The sequence below is a fragment of the Danaus plexippus genome, chromosome 10, assembly GCF_018135715.1.
Source record: "Danaus plexippus chromosome 10, MEX_DaPlex, whole genome shotgun sequence".
In the NCBI taxonomy this organism is placed as follows: domain Eukaryota; kingdom Metazoa; phylum Arthropoda; class Insecta; order Lepidoptera; family Nymphalidae; genus Danaus; species Danaus plexippus.
In genome coordinates this window covers 4,760,990-4,780,685 of record NC_083543.1, presented here as the reverse complement: position 1 = coordinate 4,780,685, position 19,696 = coordinate 4,760,990, and the positions used below count along the sequence as shown (strand labels likewise).

Below are 19,696 nucleotides of genomic sequence, written 5' to 3'. Positions count from 1 at the left end.
AGTCTCAACAATGATAGCATCGCTGCTTTAATGGTATAATTAACAGGGTATAGCTAAAACGGGTAATCTTTTAAAGTTTGAACCTAATCGAAATATGATAACTGCGAAAATATGGCAAAAATAATATATGTACTACTATTCCAAATAAAATAAGGGCCACTTAAGATTAAAATAAAAACTTTTTTTGTACCTGCATTAGAATACTCGTATAATAAGCAGTGGCCCTTACTTTATTTTCAAATATTATCAATGACATAGTCTGTAAATTTTTAATGTATTTTTTAAACGGTATAGTTTATAATAAATCTAATAGTATAAAACAATTTTTTAATAAATCTGTGTTTTTATTCCAAAGATATAATTTCGGGGAATATGTGAAGAATCAATCAAAAACCAGCGGGGAATTGACAACATTGACGCGGGGAATCGAAAAATTTTTATTGGCAGAACTGAAAAAAGAGTCTTATTAAATTATAATTTTTACCTCTGGCAACACTGACACTTATACATCAATGGACTCAAAAGGACTCGTATCCACAGCCGTAAAAACATTAAAAAAAAAAAATACATCAATGGACAGTGTCCAAATTCTGAAATCTCAATTTACAATTTGTGTTCAGTTATAAGTGTACCGTGTTTTCGACTTGTGTACTAAACAGTGAATGAGAAGTTTTCTTCAAGTCTGTATTGTGGTAAAGCTTCGAAAATATAACTATAAACTCATAAAAAATATTAAACTTAAGTATTATTAAACTTAAGTATTATTTTGCATAAAGGTGATTGGATGTCATTGTTCGCAATTTGTTGCCGCCGTGTTGTAGTGGAAATCTGGTGTGTAAATAAGTGAATCACTGTGTCAGTATCTAGGTACAATCAGATAATTTGTTGCTTCCTGGTAAGTGAAACTAATTAAAGTTTTTGTGTTTTTATTGCTAATGATTATGTGACCTATTTTCATTTCTTTTATACTAATTTCAAATGAATAAGTACTTTTGATTTATAAAAAACATTTAACAAAACATTTAGATAGCAGAACCTACCATCTATAGAGTTTTTATTTGTTGTTATTTTTCTTATCAATAGATAACGAAATATTTACAAATCTTTAGCTCCATTCATGATGTTTATGTTTATAGAATGTTATAAAACAAAACAAGTATCAAATATGAAAAAAATATTTCTCCTTTAAAATATGTAAACGATTATCTTTTGAATTTTTATTTATTACATAATTAAATGTCATAGTTATTTAAATTAAATGCTATAGTTATAAAAATTTATAGTTATTAATGTAACTTTATATAAGTTTACACATCTATAAAAGTAAACAGCCTTTGTTCAAAATATATTCATTTGACCATTTAGTTATCTTATACAAATAGTTGACCTCTTAAAAAAAAAATCCAACTTTTATCAAACAATATTTTAAATTGTAAATTATTTGTAACTGTACAATGCAGTTGTTAATTGCAAGATAATAAATTCATTGTCCGTATATTTTTTTTATCAATGGAATAATAATAACTAAGCTCCACAGTGCATAGGTCATATTACTCACAGATCATTGTGTTAATTAGCATTACATATGTTAATTAGTTGTAAAACTGAAGCTGAGGTTATCTTAATTCATTGTAATCTATGAGTAATATGGAAGGTAAGGCTAAGATGTATGACACATTAGATCAGCTGTTTTATAATTAATACATAATTACAAAACATAATTAGTACCAAAATACTCTTATAGTAATTAGTTGTGAACAAAAATGTAATTAAAAGCTTTTTGTTGGTTATTAGCGGAGAAAGATTATTAATGTACATTTATGAAAAAACATTTCAGTTCTATGCTTTGCGCATGAAGAAAATGTTTATTTTGTACAAAATTGTTTTTGTTTTTATTAAATGGTTATGTCATTGTACTGTTTACAATAATATATAACCTCATTTTACATTCAAACAAAATTCATTTATTACTGTCACCCAAAAAGATGCATACACACATTTTAAACTTCTTTAATTTTATTTAACTTTGATATGTAAATAAAAGTGGATTAAAAGAAAATTATGTATATAATAAAATATACTCACATTATTCCTTTATATTCCCCGGCAATGTCATGCAACAAAAGGTATTTTTATTACGTTTTGAATATCATAGACAGTTTTCGTCTTGATGGTTTCAATTTTAAAGACCATTAAGTCAAACGTTCTTTGTGTTGTTCATCATGAAATGTGTTATATAAAATCCATTATGATTTTAGGAGACATTTCTTATGAAAATTAATAAATTATAACTTATGGTGAAAGTATTTTTTTTTCTGACAGTACATATGACAGTTCTTATAATGAAGTACTTAAAATTACTACTTAATATGAAATTTTAATGTGAATTTGATATATTCACTGATATATAATGTTCATCAAGATCATAACTGTTTGCTTTTAGGTAATCTATGCAAAATCATATGGATCCTTATATTTGTTTGTCACCAACAATAATTTCTAAGATCTTATAAACTTTTGGGGTTTGAAATGCTGTTCTTCCTAATAAGCCTGGCAGCTTCAACAGTTGCTGCCCACCCATGACATATAAAATAATTATCAGTAATCAATAAATCATTACTTTTTAGATTGCTAATCAGTAATTAGTACAATTAGTGCTATCCCATGCTATGCTACATAAATTAGTTTTGGAATTCTATTATTTTTGAGTGTTAATTTTGTCTGAATAATATTTATAATAACAAAATTTTATTCTATTATAGTAACTTCTGGTTGTTACTCATTTGCATTGACTTTGGGATTTGGTTTAAAAAAACAAATGTGTGCTGAATGAATATGGTAATATGGTAATTAGCCGGCAGCTCCATCTATTGTCAAACACAAGACTTTACACAGACTACAACAGTTTTATCGTGTTCCTTCTTTAATTACACGGAATATCACTACAAATTATGGTCAGTGTGTTATTCTGATGTGTAAGTTACATTAATAGAAAGTCTCATTAAAATCAATTAAGCAACTTTTTCGTGAACGATTAAAAAACGTCCACAAATCTATATTCACAAATATTGACTCTCATAATAATATTAATACAACGTAATGTGTATATAAGTATTAAATAAAATAGTTTATGCTGCATGTAACTTAAATTTTTGCTATGTGGATGATATTATAATTTTATTGACACATTCGTTTCAATCTTATGAAATGTGAAACATTATATCAACTGTCCCTGTAAACATTTTTTTCATTCCTGGTAATTGAATGTTTTATCATTATTACATCCGGGATGATGCCGTCGGACTGTCACTGAGACGAAGTTTACACGTACTGAGATAAGGTTAATAAAATTTAAACACGTTTGTACTTGAGTTTATAGATATGGGATTTTTTTTAGGATCGCATTACAGTACAGCATATATTGCTAACAGTTATATGAGTATCGTATTTATATTGTAAAATAGCTAATATTAATATAATGACGTGTCTATATACGCGTTTTTATAGCATATATATTCGCATTAGATCTATAGATTCTTTAGTTTTTTTTTATCGTCTTTGGTTTCATGTTATCTATGTCAAGCGTATAATAAATTTTTTAAATGTGATCCGCAACTGTGTATGTTTGTACTTGGTAACACATTTCATACCCACACGTAGTGACCCGTTTAATCATAGCGGTAGCTATTACTGTTTTGCAAAACCATGATCATTGTTTACAAAATATTACTGACATATGCCCCAGTCACTTGTATATTATTGCAATTTTTGTGCTAGCGAAAACGATGTATTTAAATATTGTTTTGATTTTATTTTCCTTGTAATAATGTTTTTTTTTTTCATTCAAATAATTTATAAAGTTATAAAATAAATGTATATATTTTATTATTTTCAACATCACTATTATAAACACGTAGTGCATAAATATTGTGTGGAATTTTAATGCATAATTTCATGTTTATAGCTTTAACGGTCTTCACGATTGTGAAACGAAGGAATTTCTTTCTTAAATATATAAATTTAATTTTTATCAGGAATGTAAACAGAGATTTTGTCTATCACTATTATTTATGAATTATTCATCGAGCAAAACGAGGTGACCTACAACGTTGCTTTCTTATTTGAATTTTTGTATACCAATTAAATACCATTCTCTTTCTATATTCACAGAATATAAAAATAGAATATAACAATATATAATGTGTCTAAAATTTTTCTATCTGAATAATATTTGTACATACGCAAATAATTAAAGTTATGTTATGTGCACAAATTTCTGTTTTTCGCATATACATCGCATATGTGCTCGTAGGAAATGTAGATATTTTTAGATCCAACCCACTCATCCACTTGGACAATATAGTCTTCATCAGGCGAGCAAAACTAGGCTTAAATACATATATACATAAATGATAATTTTGAATGTATATACATATTAATTATTTTTATTCATGGTTACTACATCAGGGTACTTGATATGATTACAAACTATGTATATATTTGATCTTATAAATATATGTTCAAAGAGGGAATTTAAATGAAATGTTTTATTATTTAGCTGTGGTTTTTCATATATATGTTAAACTGGTTCGTGAGCAATTCAGCTGGAAGCTATCAGATACGTCTTAATTACAAACCATGAATGTATTTAAACTTCCCATACTAAACCCAGGCGGTCAGAATTCCATATAAACCCATCTAGCAGTTAACCCGTTTGCATAACATTAACAAACAGTTTGCATTGGTTTCTTTAATTATAACCTATTGCTAACTACGCATAATTACTAGAATTTTTTTAATCTATATTCAGCAATGAAGACGTTTGTTATCGTAACCTCGATATCCAGACAGTCGATTGATACAAACATTTTCACTTACCTACATTTTAAAACTTCGACCATTTTAAAATAAAATTACGCTGTTTGTTTTAGCCAAAAAAAGTTCTCGAAAGGGGTAGAATATATTATTTAATACTTACTTAATTATTTAGGTGGTCTGCGAAAATATGAAAAAAAAAAAGATATTACCAGTTTATTGTTGTCTGAATATTTTGAAATTTAAAGCAATTACCAATAAACACATATTAAAATATGAGTAGATATTTCATTATACACAAATACGTAATATTATTTGTGTACAATAATGATAAGCCATTTCTAGCAATTTGTAGCGTTAGATGTGACGTACATATAACGCTATGCTCTGAATGTGGTTCGTGCGGTTCCATCTTGTTTATAGTGAATTAATGCTTACATAGTTTTTGATAACGATTTTCTATTGTAACAGACAGATAAACATACAAACGGATATTGAAAATAATGTATTGTCTTTAAATTTCTGCGTACCCAATGACTCAGACTCGGCGGGGGACAATCTAAAGGGGCGAGAGGACATTTTATATATAGATACATGTTATAAATACAAATGTGTTAAATTTAATTATCTTTAAACACAGACTTACGCCGGAAATGATTTGGGCGCAGACTGTTCTCCAGCCTTGATTTTGCGACACCGAATGAGACCTTCATACACGTTTAATTTAATTAATTACATTCCGTCCTTATAATTACATACATTCTATATATGTGATTTTGGAAGGAATACTCTGTTACTTAAAACTGTGTCAAACCCTTGTCTTTCAGTATTTCCTTCCTCGCAAATAATGCAAGTCTATCGTATATTTATTAAATTTCCATATTAAAATACAGTCATATATTTTTATATGTAGATGATATTTATTATAAATATTTATTTTTCCGCAATTAAATTCAATACGATTTTTTTATGTCTCGTAATAAATATGGCATTGTTACAGAGGAAACGTCGTACGAACTGGATTAAAGTTGAATAACGAGGAAAGTTTAAACAAGTATTGAATGCCTATTGTGAGAGTTTGCAAACATCGGTTTTGTTATGGAGTCGTGTTTACACCACTGAAGCAGATATGTTGACGGCAGGAGTTCTGGTGTTCCTGGCTGCATCGGTCTCAGCCCTACTGGAAGGACCTAACGTTTGTACTAAGCAGGAATCGTGAGTACATTTTATATCTCCAATATTGTAGAAGTATACTTAAAACTGGTCTTTATTTTCAAATTTGGTTAGGTAGAGAGAGGAGCTTTTACAGTGGAAGTGAGCGTTTAATGCGCGTTAGATAGGGCCCCCTTAAACCTACACCTGAGTCGCAAGTCACAGAAACTGTTAAAGCTCCTCTCCCTGCAACGCGATGGACCCGGCACCCCCACGGTAAATCCATTAAATTCTAAGAAGTTTCGTCTCATTAAAACGTTCTTGCTATGGTGTAAATTTGCTATGGTGTAATATCAATGACATAACGAAATCAAGTCTTTGAAGCTCTTTTGTAGTATCATTCTAATTTGCAGCGTAATATTTGTATATATAAAAGTAGTACATTAAAACATGTTTCTTTATTCATTCCTGTATTTGTATAGATCACTTCTTAAATAAATAAAATATAGTTCGTTAAAATGTTGAAAATGTTTTACTTGTAACTTTAACGAGGGCTATAAAAAAGTTAACACTAGCGATACGGAATTTTTCATCTGAACTATTCATTAAAGAGTTGAAGAACTTAAGACTAGAAACGCTTCTGCAATTCTAATTGTGCCATTAAACTAATTTACGTGAATTAAAACCTATCCGCTATTTGATACGTTTATATTTTCGAATTAGTTTGCATTAACAAAACAATTAGACCGTACACATTTAGATGTGTGTCAATGAAGGTAATAAAAAAAAATGTACTGAATAAAACTAGTATTTTTTTTAAAATTATAAGCTTGGTCATTGTGATGTTTAGTCTGTGGTATATTATGGTGTTGGTCTGAAGTTAGATTCCGTACTTAAAATACCATGCTGTGTAAAAAGTCACGTTTATTTGGTGTTACGAGAGCAATTTCAGAGTTCAGACGTATAAAGTTTTGTACAATATTGCTTTGTTTGAAAATAATTTTAACGGATTTGCGAATACTACATACAGTACAAGTCATAGTATCATTGGGAGCTGTAACCGTAAAATGTAGACTAACATGTGAAATAGAGCGTCCCAAAATATATCATATTTTATTGATTCATTGGTATTGTATTTTGTTTTTATTCTCATTCATAGTAATTAGGTGAAGCAAACCAAAAATTATACTATTATTTTAATTTTAATGACCGTTTAACTGCATTACTAATTAATTCATTCTAAACATATTTTATCTTAATAGAGAAACATAAAGATAAAGTGTTGATGTAAATAAAATTAAAATATATATTTCTTATAAATGTTAATATTTTAAAGTGCTTATGATGATTTCATATAAGAAATTTACAGTTTACGATTAAACTAGAAGATTTTCATAATAATTTTATTATGTTACATGGAAATATTATTAATATTGTTTGCTTTCAAGCTTGCTCGATGTATGTAACTGGTCACTGGAAGTCATAAGAGATATCGAATACAAATTGACACTTAAAACTTAATTGACCCATTAGATAAACAATTTTCTGCGGACGTTGAATCAAATTTCAAAAAACAAACCACCCACCAACTAACAAAGAAGAGTTGAAATTATTTTTGTGTATATCGTTCTAGATACACAACAGTAATACGAGTATCCGCACAGCAGCCGTATCAAGTGAAGGAGTACGCTTGGTGTTTCAATGTGCCCCCACGATGTTCAAAATATAATATAAAATTCAAGCAAGTATTTAAAACACAAAAGCTGATAAAGCAGCGTCCTATAGAGCAATGCTGTGATGGCTACGCTCCGGATCCTGAGGGGAGGCAGTGCGTGCCCGTGTGCGTGGAGGCCTGTGTTCACGGGAAATGTGTGGCCCCCAACACTTGTGCGTGTGCGCACCGCTACGGAGGGCCCGCCTGTGATATATGTGAGTGAAAATTATCCAGTCAAATGTAGCGATAATATACTGCTTGCTTAAAACGGCCTCTGTTGTCATGATAAGTATGATTCAGCAGTGTCAGATTCTCTCTTATGCTACAAAAGTTGGTGAATCACCAAACACTTCGCCACCTCATGTCAAATGCCCTACGACATATGTTTATCCATGTATGCTAGCAGATATCACGCATTAATGGAATTTAAAGGGGTTTAGGGAAGCGGTGGTCGTGATTAACATCATATTCTGCCTTGTCAGTTTATTGGACGCATTATATTCAATTTGTTTGTAATTCAATAACATGATGATACAGTTTTTTCAAACATTATCTTCGTATACACTTAACTATTGCCATATCTTTAGTTTTATTGTTCAAGTGCATTATGAATATGTCAATATTTTGCTATTTACTGGTTTACAAGTAGTTCGATAGAAATTTACAAAATAGTGTCGATTTTAACTAAGGGAAGAAATAAATATTTGATAAAATATGCGATTTACATAAGTGTTAATAGTCGAGTAGCTAAAATACATAAAATCTAAAAATATATATATATTAAACTACCAAAAACTCTTATAATAGAATTCAATAGATATCCTGTAAGGCGCAGGTTCGTAAAATTTTATCGGATTTGTTTTTATTAAATTATTTAACATTATTTCAATTTAACAAATGTCATTATAAAAAAATATATATATTAAATTTCCAGCATGCCCTGACGGTAAGTGGGGTAGGAATTGTCAGAACGAATGTCGTTGCATGCACGGCGGTTCATGCGAGCCGCTAACAGGCGACTGTGCATGCGCAGTCGGCTGGTGGGGAGATGCTTGCGAGAAAGCCTGTGCACCTCCAACATTTGGTCAAAACTGTGAACAGATCTGTGCCTGTAAGAACAATGGCACCTGCGATCCCGCTAGCGGCGCCTGTACTTGTCCACGCGAATTCACCGGACCTTTGTAAGTATTAACACGTCCTACTAGTCCTTTCACTGTATTACGTATTATTATTAAACTAACGAAAGTACTACAGTTTATTTACAACACTTCTTTTGTTTCGTTGGCCTTAATCTAGATATATTTTTTAGATGTGAGAAGGAGTGTCCCAAAAACGACATATGTCCGTTATCCTGTCTTTGTCAAAACGACGCTAAATGCAACCTGTTCACCGGCGACTGCGAGTGTACTCCCGGCTGGACCGGTGAAGTATGCGCCAATAAGTTAGTATCTAACGATTTAAGTATCTTATCTCATCAATGTAACTACATATTTTACCTGCATATTTATTTTACCTGCATGTATATTTACCTGCATATATATTTTACCTGCATATTTATTTTACCTGCATGTATATTTACCTGCATATATATTTTACCTGCATATTTATTTTACCTGCATGTATATTTACCTGCATATATATTTTACCTGCATATATATTTTTTCCGTGTAAACTAGTGGTGAATAAATTATTTTAAATAAAATTAGTATTTTCTTACTTTGCTGCAAACGAAACGTTGGGAGTATGTAGCTTAAAATAATAAAAATCTCGTAGTAAAATCGGAAAATATTACTTTTATTTATATAATAGATATACTTTTATGTCATGTGTTATATTTTCTTTCTCTCATATGTTTTATAAAGTCATATATGTTATGTATTTTATGTTTCTAATATAGATGTCCAGCCGGTCGCTGGGGAGATAAATGTAGCAGGACCTGCGAGTGTTGGAACGGCGCTAGCTGTCATCACGTGACCGGTCAATGTCAATGTGAAGCTGGGTTTACTGGGGACAAGGTATATAGCTCATAGATATATATAAATTTATATATGTTGGTGTTTGCCCGACATCGAATTAGACTAGACGCGAGGGATATGAATGAAGTGTATCGTAATGATACATATGGTAATCCATCAGCGACATCTATCGCCTGTGTCACGTGACTTCATTCAAAATACGATTCTAATTCAGCGATACACATATCACTGAAATATTGTATCAAAATTCATTCAACAATTTGTTTCGTGAAGGAAAAATTTTCACATATCAAAACATCATCACAAAGTTACTCATATAATATATTAGTATATATATATATCATCCCCAGTGTCTAGAGTCCTGTCCACTGGGTACATACGGTGTGTCATGTGCTGGCGTGTGTAAGTGTCAACACGGGGGCGAGTGTTCGCCCAAGGACGGTTCGTGCACCTGCAAACCGGGCTGGCAGGGCGACCGATGTGAGAGGCGAGCGTGTCCGAACGGTCTGTGGGGCCCGCGCTGTGATAAGACCTGCGAGTGTAATCCCACAACTACTGATATGTGAGATTTTATTGGAAATTATCTAATATTATTATTGATTTTTACTGAATTTTATAATTCAATTGAATGAGAAAAAATGCAAGGGACAATGACTCACAAATACTAAATGCTCTTGTCAGTCTTATACTAAATTCTTTTATGTTTTTAAAATTTTATTATCTGTTTCGATAGTAATATATATAATGTACTTATAATTCCCAGGTGTGATCCCTGGACGGGTGCGTGTGAGTGCGCCGCGGGGTGGGCGGGCGAGTCGTGCGCTCGACAGTGCCCTCTACTAACGTACGGCAAGGGCTGTCGATCGTCCTGTCGCTGTGAAAACAGTGGACACTGCTCACCCGTTAATGGTGATATACTAATTCACTAACTCGCCAACCCTATACGCATCGATATACTAGTTAGCAGTGGCCGGAGTTTGATATTCATATTTATGTCATAAATTTCAAGAAGAAACCGGTTATATCAATTTCACAGATAATAAATATAAAATATAATTAAATAATGAGCCTCTCATGTGAGATGGTTACAACAAATAATTTACTGTCCTTCTATAATTTCTCGATGACCTTGAAATATCGAAGAGTGAATAGATATTTCTCACCTAATATATCTCGTGATATACAGATATCTATCTAGCTATCTAACGATATGTATATATCCAGGTTCATGTCTGTGTGCGCCGGGTTACCGTGGTCTGCGGTGCGAAGAGCCCTGTCCCTACCCGTTCTATGGTGATAACTGTGCCGACACGTGCGACTGTCGCAACAACGCTTCGTGCTCACACGAGACCGGCCAATGTGACTGCAAACCGGGGTCAATAAATACTATTATTATTTAATATTTAAACAATTAATAGCTATCCATATTCAGCATCAGATTCCCACAATATCGATAGGTATATTACTAATTTATTACTAATTATTATATAGTCATAAAATAGTACGTTATATTTAGTACGGCACGGGTGGCGCCACTTGTACCACGATCTATTGAATATTTTTAGGTCGTTATTCGTAGTTATGTTCTAGATTGTATGCAACGTATATGTCTCATTGAATTTCGGTAATCAATATGTTAATATTATATAAGATTTTGAATATGATATCCGTGAACGTATCGTGTTAATGTAGTAAATAAGGCTTGTATTATTGCAGTTTCGATGGTTTGAAATGTGATCGGCCGTGCGACGGGAAGACATTCGGCTTGAGGTGTCGTCAGCCGTGTAACTGCGAGAACGACGCTCCTTGTAATCCCATAAACGGTGAGCGCCTTACAACTTGTTTATAAGACACTTCATATTTAATTACTATTTTTAATACTTAATTCTCAATCGTTCTCGACTCGGTCTTTTTCAAACTGAATATAATGATCTAACTTTCGACTCCTTTTCCTAGATCTTAAAGCAATAGATTGCACTAAATAGAAAAATGGATAAGCTATTAAAATAACCACAAATCCGTCAATTCAGAGTATACGAGTAATAAATAAACAATAAAGTTTAAAAAAAAAAATATTTTGCTATAAGAACTGTACATCGTTATATGATGAATTGTTCTAGCTATTATATGTATATACATATATCTGTATTTTGTTTCTAGGTGAGTGTGTATGCGGGCCGGGCTATGAAGGTCCTCGTTGTGAGCGTCGTTGCCGCGCCGGTTACTACGGACAGAACTGTTCTTTTCCGTGCGACTGTACTGAGAACGCGGTCGGATGTCATCACGTTACCGGAGCCTGTGTCTGCGAGAGCAGCTGGAGAGGTACTGTCGCGGACACTCGCCTTTATACTTTTCCTACACATTAAGTACTAACTAATATAAAGGTTAAAGTACAGTCGTGCACAGCTACTTGATCGTGATATTTGTTCCACTAGCAAAAATATCAAACATTGTACGTCGCACAACACTGGGCTTTAAAGTTTGCTTACAGTTTAAGTACTGGCTAAAATCAATATCATTATGGGTACATTCGTGTACAGTACATCCATAATTCTGTGGAACGATAATCTTATAATTTGTCTATATTATGTTATTTTCTCTGTAAAATACATTGTCATCTCTGAAAAGGTCTTGTTAGTTTTGAGTGTATAAAATTCTTTATGTAAATGCGGGTTGTATCAAAGAAAAACGTTCGAATGTGACTTAATTATCTGAACCACTGTGCCGCGTGATCGCAACAGACTTCTTTTCATTAACAGCAATGTTATCAATGACATTTACTCCTCTCATATTTTCATCTTTCACTTGTAGATTTTTTTATATTTATTATAAAAATTATTCATAGACTTTCATAAAGTATCATGTGATTGTATCGATATTCATTTATTATTAATAAAAAATAAACAAAAACCCAAAATGCAGCAACTATCATAAGCTAATTCATCATTCATATAAAATATTCACTATAACAATATTAAACCAGGTCTTTCACGGAGAATAGGTGAGTATGAGAAAAACATAATTTTATTCTGTGACAGGTATATTTAGAAAAACAGTGTTATATGACACCGTGTGTGAGAAACCGGAAACGAGACTGCATAGCGATGTTTACGAAATAATCACGAATGTCACTTCCGCTGGTGATAGATCCATTTTGATGTATCTAACGAAGATGAATGATCATAGATTTGAGAAATATAGGAACGGGAAATATAAAGTGAAATCGCAAACGAGACGTACTAAAGTATATAATAGGTGCGTGTCCTGGACTGTGCATGATATTGAAAATATTAACGTGACTTCCGTTGTAATAAATTCTTCTCTGAAGATTTCTAAAGAAGCGAAGATGATAGTGGCGGTAACGAACGGCGACGGTGCCATCAGGGTTGACAGATTATTGAAAGTTACCATAGTAAATGACAACGTATATCTAAAGGAAATGTCATATTTTGGCAACACTTAATAAAACATATATCATGTTTGTTTTTAACATTTTTTAAAAATATTATTCCCCTTTATATATTGAAATGTTTGTTTAATTTATAGATTAATTAATAAATAACAATAATTGTATTAAAATGACTTAATCAAATAAGTACATTAAAATAAGATAATGATGTGAATTAATAATGATGTTTTTAAATATGGGTATAATCAAATATTATACGATAAAATTACTATTAAAAACAGAACCAGAGGTTACGCATTTGGACAACCGTATAATAACATTAAACATTATTTACGAAAAAAAATTAAGATGATTGCGTTATTCATAAAATATTATTATTCTTATAACAAATAGAGGTGACAAATAACTAAGTTCGAGTCAATCGTATCTAGGTATCCGCTGCGAGACTCAATGCGAGGCTGGGCAGTACGGTGTGCAGTGCAGCGAGAAGTGTCCCTGCGCCAACAACTCGTCCTGTGACGCGGAGAGCGGACGGTGTGAGTGCGCCCCGGGCTGGAGGGGCGAGCGCTGCGACGTACCCTGCGAGCCCGGCACGTACGGCGCCGCCTGTAAACAGCTGTGTCCTCATCATCCGCTAGGTGAACATCCCTTATATATACCTCACACTCTAGGATTTGTTAGCTATCTTTATATAAAACACTAAGTGAACATACCTTTATACGAACATGGTTCATATTCAGCACAATGACCACAGTTTTGTTTGCATCATCAACCAAAGTAACTACACAATGCGTTATATAAGAAATTACAACGTTGACTTCAAACGAAACGAACGAAAAGAAGGTTGACTTCAAATATCGTAAACAATGCTAGTCGATTGTTGCTAACTATAATGTAGTGATCGGCAATCGTTTCTTTTACACATTGTTTATGAAAACAAAAAAACCGAAATAAGAGGTGGCATAACAGTCAAACAAGGAATGTTTACCAAAACAAGTTAAGGTTCCTTACAGAACGGGAAAAAATGTTCCGCATAAACAATTGTAAACTTTAAATCTGCATTGTCTCAGAAAAAATATTGGACATTTAAAAAAAGTATATTTTAATTGAAAATTTAAGAGAAGTTAATAATAGTGTAGTATCTCTTCATTATATATATACCTAAAATTAAAATGTCATAACATTTTAGCGGGCTTCCTTGGCTCGATTTAGTTTAATATTTATTATCTGTGCACCTTTTGTCATAATATTTATTATCTGTTTCCTCTCAGGTAATGTGACGTGTAACCCTACCACCGGCGAGTACAGCTGTGCTAGCGGGTACACGGGTGTGTCCTGTGAGTATCCGTGTCCGCTGGGCACGTACGGCGAGGGATGTCAACAAAAATGCAACTGTAAGAACGGAGCCGACTGCCATCATGTCACTGGTATGATAAACATTGAAATACGCCTTCATAAGTTTAAGAAATAATTAAATTGCATCTAAATTTTAATAACAATAAAATTTTGGAATGAAAACAGTAAGGGGTAAAATATTAAGTTTCTCTTTAAGACAAACTTTATTAACATTACTTACAAGTCACAATTGACTGCCCGCATGCGTTTAAGCGCCACGCATTCCCTCTCGCTCCTTCTCTTTTTATCCCCCCCCCCTCAGGAGCCTTAAAAGTTTAACGCAACCTTATCGGAAGTCGCTTAAGAAATTTCACTTCAGACAGATACAACGAATATTCGTTATACTCAACTAAAAAAATTCTACCTTATCAAGCAAACGGTATACAGATGCGGCTATCGATCAAAACAAACCACCGATCGTTATATATTTTCCAACTACCCACTTCAGACGTGCATAAAAAATATTTATATTTTGTCTTGTTAGCTTTTATTGTATAAAGTTAATATGACATAATGTATATTGCAGGCGAGTGTCAGTGCCTGCCGGGTTGGCGCGGGTCCCTGTGCGGCGAGGCTTGTCCCCCGGGTTGGTGGGGCGCGGGCTGTTCCCAGCCGTGCCGGTGCGCGCGTGGCGCCGCCTGTCGGCCCAACGACGGATACTGCAGGTGCCCGCCCGGATACACCGGCAACTATTGTACACAGTGTGAGTTGCCATTTACTTATTAATACTTTTGGACATTGCACGGCCTTATAACGAGTATCGTGCAATGTATCTTAACTGATCATTTCAGTTAAACGAAAAAGGATAGTCTCTTGATGAAGTCTCATCGAATATCCAATCAAATGTTCAATGTTACTGACAGCGATTGCCGGTCGGAACTCGGAGCACGTCAAGTTTCACACTGTTTGATATCTGCATGTTATGTTAGTGTACACCTTAACATAAGAAATGTTTTGTGAATTAAACAAGATTTCTATTAAAAATACAATCATTGAACTTGTAAATTGTTTCTACTTATACCATTGGTTTGAGAGATATAAATTACTTTTTTGTTTAGTTTTTTTAATTCGGCTAAACCATAATATGTGTTGAACAGACACTAGGCAGTTTACAAATTGACTGATTGACAATCATGAGTCATATCGGAAATGAAAATGTACATTTATTAATATTTAAAATTACTATCACTTCATTTGGTGGTCTTCACCAGAAAACTATAGAAGTAATATTAATATATATATATTTAATCATTAATGTTGGTCTAGAATGGACTATTTGACCTACAGTTTACTATTTACAATTCTTATACATCTATACTCACACTGTGTACAACTACTGTACCCAGTGTGAGTATGGATGTATTCATAATATATATTATAGAAGTAATATTAAGAATAATTAGTATTGGTTTATAATGTAGTGTGTACCCACAGTCTGTCCCGAGGGCTACTTCGGCGATCACTGCATGGAAGCATGTAATTGTTCGTCTCACGGCAACTGGGTCTGCGAGCCGGTCAGAGGCTGTGTGTGTCACCGGGGCTTCGTAGGAGAGAACTGTGACTTGAGAGCAAGCGACGCCATAGTTATAGATCAAGCTAGAGGTCGTTATATTTTTTATTTGATACTATATAATGTAAATACATAATATAGTAATTGCCAGATTAATAATTTAAAGTATAAATTTAATATGAGATTATAATGTTGCAGGTAGCTCAAATGCTGGTTTAACAGCTGTTATGTTGGTAGCTGTGATAGCTTGCGGTGCTGCAGCTGTGCTCGTGCTGTTGTACTACAGAAGAAGGGTGCGCTCGCTCAAAAGAGAGATAGCTCACGTTCACTACACCGCCGACCCCAACACTCAGCCCGGTTAGTTACATTATCATACTTGTAAATGAAACTAATATTTTTCGGATTACTACGCTTATTTTATTATATGAAAAACTACATACACCCGAGCTTTAGGTTGCTTTGCAGCAACCGTGATCGCGGGCGGACGAGATGACGGTTGCTGCAAAATAAGTAAGATTTAGTTTTTTATATAATAAAATACGAATAGTATAATCCGAAAAATATTAGTTTCATTTAAATGAATACTCGCGAAAGTTTTACATCTCATTATCATAGTTATAATAGAATAATTCATAATTACCCTCGTGTAGATGATAGTCATTTTTGACGTGTTCGGTGTTGCCCTCGTATTAATTATAGTTTTCTTAATGATCTCGTTTGAATCGTTTATATTTAATACTGATTATAATTACAATAACAATAATTTTTTTCGATAACATAATATAATTAAGGATATATAAGTCTAGTGTATTAAAGTTGATATTATAATTATTAAATCTTATATATATATATACTTTTTTTGCAGATCAACAACACTTCGACAACCCGGTGTACTCGTTCCAGAATTCAACGCGTAGCGACGATTCAACGACATTATTAAACAACTCAACAATATTCAACAATCTGGATAATAGCAGCAAAATTAGTAACGCGGCGTTAGAGAAACTAAGAATGACCGCCTCCAGCTCTAATGGAAGTAAGGCATATCTTATATGTTAATAAATTACGGTACATTTGTACAATACAAATTTTCTGTAGTGCGACCGTTATGGCTGTTGTTTACATATTCTTAGAAAAATATACGAATTTATATATTTTTAAATACATTTAAAATTTCCAGAGCTTAGTCTGTTTAATTTTTGAGTAATTATGAACATATATAATACCATGACATATAATTAAGATTAGCAATAGCTGCGTGTGCTATATCTGTTAATTAATTTCAGCCTACGATCCCTTCTCGTCTATAAAGAACAAGGACGCTGATATGACCAATCCTAATTTGTATCACTGTATCGAGGACGACAATAAATTAGACCACGTGTACGATGAGATCAAACACAAGGAGGGATACGGTATGTGAAAATATAATAAGCCGTGTTAAATATTAATTGAAGTAGTCTCTTAATGACATTCATTGTTTCAGAAATGGAGTACGATCATCTGAATTACACCCCTCCTGCGAACACGTGGAAGCCTCACTACGTTCGTATGAATGGTTCCATTGGGGGTGGTCAGGCTTCGACTCCCCCTATACCGCCATTACCGAAACTTCACACTGCTGTCCCTATAGTCCCGGGCTCCCAAGTCCAAGGCCCTCTGGAGCCTGGGGAGCCCTCAGTACTGAGTGACAACGAGGCCCCACCCCCACCCCCCACAAGAGAGGAGCCTCACGAACAACCTCTATAGATACTAGCTAATAAATTTGTACGGTTCTAGAATGTTCGGTGCTAATGTTGAAAGATGATAAATATAATCAGTTAAACATTAGCACCCTAACACGTGATGGTAACGCGGTAGTTGACCGGTTGAATTATTAATAGTACTAAAATTGTTTCCGACGTTGGCAATAAAATTGATAATAATATTTTTTGATGATATATTGGCGATATATGATATTTTTGGTACGTAATTTTTTGCTCCCGTGTCAGTGGTTGTTATATACAGAGATCTCTGTCTTAATGGTATTTTGAAAGTTATTATAATTTTAAGATATTTCTCATTGATGAGATTCATTTGGATGTACAAATGGTTCGAATAAATTTTAGACTTGTATATCGTTGCAGTGTTTATTCGTATATTAATATGTGTATAGTGTTTAAGGTGAAATGTTTGAAAATATTACGTTAATTTTATAAGTATTATTTAATTTCAAACGTAATTACTTTTATTAGTCTTCTAATGAAATTTAGTAATTGACTATTTTTATAAAAAAAATAGGTTAGAATCTATAAAGTGTGAACATAAGACAATTCTTTGAATCAAATAATGTTTCATAGATTTCAAATTCGAGAACTAAGTCCTACATAAAATTAACTCAGTAGTATAGCAATTTCACTGTAATGTATTACTTATGTAGCATACACTTAGTTTGTACAAATTACTTGCCCCTTTTTGTTATGTAATATATATATTTTTTGTATTATAATTTGATCCAGAGTTTAATATTCGAGTATTTCATTATGAGTGGACGCAATCAAGTCACATTCCAAGATACGAATGTTCAGTGTTCAGTCATAGTCGTTCATAGCAAATATTTTTAAATCAATATTTTTGGATTTTAAGTGTTTTGTAATGTATAGATTCTATGTTTTTGTAATGCTAAACAATTTCTTAACTTTTAAGTGGGTCATTTAAATCATTTTATATATATAATTTATCATCTGATATTTAAAGAATTTGTATATTTCATATCAATTGTACATTTATTCATAGTATAAATTACTTTATATTATTTTGTTACTATGTCACGACATATAAAGAGTTGGTTTCGTATATACGTATTAATTATATAACAATATTTTTTTTATCAAAATAATTATAGCGTATTATAAAATATAAAGTATCCGATTAGTAGGGAGGCCTATTTTTAAATGTTGAGTGAATTTGCTCAATGTATGTGCCAAAAAAGTTAAAAAAAACTCAATTATCCTTATATATATATATGAAAATATAAAAACGCTTATGATTGTTAAATCAATTGAAATGTATTCTAAATTTGATTATATACAATTTTAAATCGTCATATAATTTATATTGTGTTTTTTTTTTATTTTATCAGATATAAAGTTGTTAATTTTTTTTTAACTACTCAAATGTCTCATACGGCAGCTCAACCAGCATCTTTCATATATAAAAATCTATTTAAATGTACTTTCTTAAATAAATACGTTCAGCGTGATGTTTTATTATGTACATGAATGAATTGAAATAATATTCACAAATGGTATTAAAAAAGCAATAATTACTTGTGCTCTACAAGCCTTTACTTTGTAAATAGTGTATGAAAAAAGCCTTGCAAATTTATCATCTGTTATTAATGTATGACTTCGACCTTGGCTCATTATAATAGACTATTGTAAAATTTTAATTGTAGATATTAGACATTGGCTGTATGATCTACACCTTCGGTTGTTACGTCATTAATAAATTAGAATATAAACTTAATTCTTATGAAAATTTACACATATCTTTCATATTGTACTAAGCTTTAATGTGTTCGTCACACTTAATAAAAAGTTATACATTTTCACAGCAGCGTCGTCTGAACTTTGCTGTTTATTCGTTTGTGATATAAAATTTTTGTATGTATAATAAATTTAATGATAATCAAAGATGTTTCATTTTCCACTCTGTCTTTCTAAAGCAAGAAAGTTTCTTACGTT

The 19,696-nt window shown here is 32.3% G+C and overlaps 1 protein-coding gene across 2 annotated transcripts; it reads left to right on the top strand.

The window, feature by feature from the left end:
* The first annotated feature begins 555 nt into the window (after positions 1–555).
* LOC116766796 (protein draper) lies at positions 556–19,645 on the top strand. Of its 2 annotated transcripts, none has more exons than XM_061521729.1 (20): positions 556–692; positions 777–895; positions 5,816–6,030; positions 7,601–7,896; positions 8,616–8,862; positions 8,991–9,122; positions 9,579–9,696; positions 10,008–10,219; positions 10,421–10,566; positions 10,882–11,032; positions 11,374–11,480; positions 11,818–11,979; positions 13,498–13,704; positions 14,338–14,493; positions 14,988–15,164; positions 15,896–16,063; positions 16,170–16,328; positions 16,837–17,007; positions 17,258–17,386; positions 17,458–19,645. In XM_061521729.1, the coding sequence occupies exons 3-20, from the start codon at positions 5,945–5,947 to the stop codon at positions 17,718–17,720; spliced, it is 3,087 nt and encodes a 1,028-aa protein (XP_061377713.1). In that variant the 5' UTR covers positions 556–692; positions 777–895; positions 5,816–5,944; the 3' UTR covers positions 17,721–19,645. The 2 variants fall into 2 exon arrangements, with proteins under 2 accessions (XP_061377713.1, XP_061377714.1); XM_061521730.1 differs by having other exon boundaries at positions 600–680.
* The last annotated feature ends 51 nt before the right edge of the window (positions 19,646–19,696 follow it).

Coding starts and splice junctions, on each gene's coding strand:
- LOC116766796 (XM_061521729.1), top strand. CDS start 5,945: ATGTTGACGGCAGGAGTTCTGGTGTTCCTGGCTGCATCGGTCTCAGCC. Junction 9,697..10,007: donor CTGGGTTTACTGGGGACAAG/GTATATAGCTCA, acceptor TATCATCCCCAG/TGTCTAGAGTCCTGTCCACT. Junction 15,165..15,895: donor CGGCAACTATTGTACACAGT/GTGAGTTGCCAT, acceptor GTGTACCCACAG/TCTGTCCCGAGGGCTACTTC.